General features: G+C 46.8%; 1 protein-coding gene across 1 annotated transcript; it reads left to right on the top strand.

Annotated features, from left to right (window-relative positions):
• The first annotated feature begins 221 nt into the window (after positions 1-221).
• Positions 222-1,664, top strand: LOC108031200 (EF-hand domain-containing protein D1). Its single transcript, XM_017104423.3, has one exon. The coding sequence runs from the start codon at positions 368-370 to the stop codon at positions 1,529-1,531; it is 1,164 nt and encodes a 387-aa protein (XP_016959912.1). The 5' UTR covers positions 222-367; the 3' UTR covers positions 1,532-1,664.
• The last annotated feature ends 213 nt before the right edge of the window (positions 1,665-1,877 follow it).

Genomic DNA, 1,877 nt, shown 5'->3' on the forward strand with positions numbered 1-1,877 from the left:
ATTCAATCAGTTTAATGAACAAACAACCTTGGCAACTATTCCGCATACGCAGGGGTGCACAAAGTTATGGACATTTGCATATACAAAGGTGGGGTGAAAGCCAACAACAGAGTTAAACTTATATATTTAATATAAGTTAACAAAATATTTAACTATTTTTTAAACATTTAAAGCAATCACATACCTCCAACCTAGTTGACTTAACTGTCACAGGAGCATTTACAAATCAGTTCAGAAAACGTAGGAAAAGTGTAGGGTACCAAACAAACACAAGCTCTGTACCTTTTTAGTTTTGTAAATCTTTTGGTAAATTATTTTTGTACTTTCAAACTTTATGAAATAACTTGAGTAACTGCAACTGCGGACTATGTCAGAGGCAGTCGACGTCAGGGACCAGTTCGAAATCCCAGCAGCAAGGTCGAACGACAGTCAGACTTCGCTCCAAACCGATCCGAAAATAGAGCTGGAGAGGTGGTTAGAGGCTGAGGTCTGTGATGAGATAATCAACGCACTCAAAATTCCAGAGATTTCTGAAGAAAAATTCGAGGCTGCAGAGGCGGCGGCGAAATCTTTAGGAGAACCAGAGGAGGTGACATATAAAGAGGACTCCGAAGCACCAGAAGAGCTCGAAGAGTCCAATGAGTTTGCCATCAGGGACATCAGCCTTGTAGAGGAGGACGAAGGGGAGCTGGTTTCCGGGTCGTCCTTCACTTCCTGCTGCTCCTACAAGTACATCCGACAATCGATCCTCAAACGGCAGCTGCGCAACGCTTCCACCTTGAGCTTGGACAGTGGCGTTGATCTCGACTCCCTCACGGATCCCTGTCACAATCGGGAACTATACCAGGCACAAGATCCCGCCTCTGGCAAATATATCGGAGAGGCTGGCTCCTCCATCAGGGTAGTGATGGAGAAGATAAAGCTGGACATCACGCCCGAGGGTAGTGAGTGCGACATCGAGCTGAGTTTGGATGAAGTCTACCAGCGTTTCTCCGCCTGGTTCAATCGCACCGAGATAGACACCGCTTTTACCCGTTTTTTGCAGGTGGATGAAGACCGGGATGGGTATATATCCTTGGGAGAACTCAAGAGGTTCCTGGAGAAGCTGGAGGTGCCACAAACCCACTTGGCAGCCAAGAATGTCATGCACCATGTGGTGGGAAGTCAGGAGGGTCGGCTGAACTTCTGCCAGGGGCTGCTCGTTTACGGCACCTTGCTGAACCGCCTGGAATTGCGAAAATGGAGTCTTCAGGATCGGGAAAAGCAGCGGTTGGCCAGGAAAGAAGCGGTGGACGTGTCTCAAGTGGGCGTAAGTGGCGCCAAGCTATTTTTTGAGGCCAAGATAGCCATGCAAACGGAGCCCTTGGCCCTCAATTCGGTTCAGCCGGTTACCAAAGTTGCTGCCGACCACTCCCCAACCTGCCTGAAAAACTCCTCCAAAAGGGAGCAGTTCAAGTCCGCCGCCGCTGTATTCCAGAAACTCGAGAGCGATCAGTGCTCTGTGTCAACCCAAGCCCCTCCTCAATCCTGACTCGAGAGTGTTGTGCCCAAATTTTCAAGTTGAAATTCTGGAAAATTATCCGTTTATCGCCACACTGACCTTGTGTCTGCTCTATAACTTCCCATAAATCATTTGCCAATAAAACACGATCCAGAAACACAAACGCTGCTTAAGTGACCAATCAAAGGTAATTGCCGGGCTGCAGAAATGCCATACCTCCACTTCAGATACTCCTGGCGAAGGAGTCCACTTTTCAGTTTTATTTTCCTTTGTTATGTCCTTAGCGGTAGTGATGGCAATTCAGCCTTTTTGAAGCTTGGCTATACATTTATTTTGAAGGGTTTATATCAATATTAAAATACAAAACTTTCTACCT

Source organism: Drosophila biarmipes, chromosome 3R (assembly GCF_025231255.1).
Source record: "Drosophila biarmipes strain raj3 chromosome 3R, RU_DBia_V1.1, whole genome shotgun sequence".
In the NCBI taxonomy this organism is placed as follows: Eukaryota; Metazoa; Arthropoda; class Insecta; order Diptera; family Drosophilidae; genus Drosophila; species Drosophila biarmipes.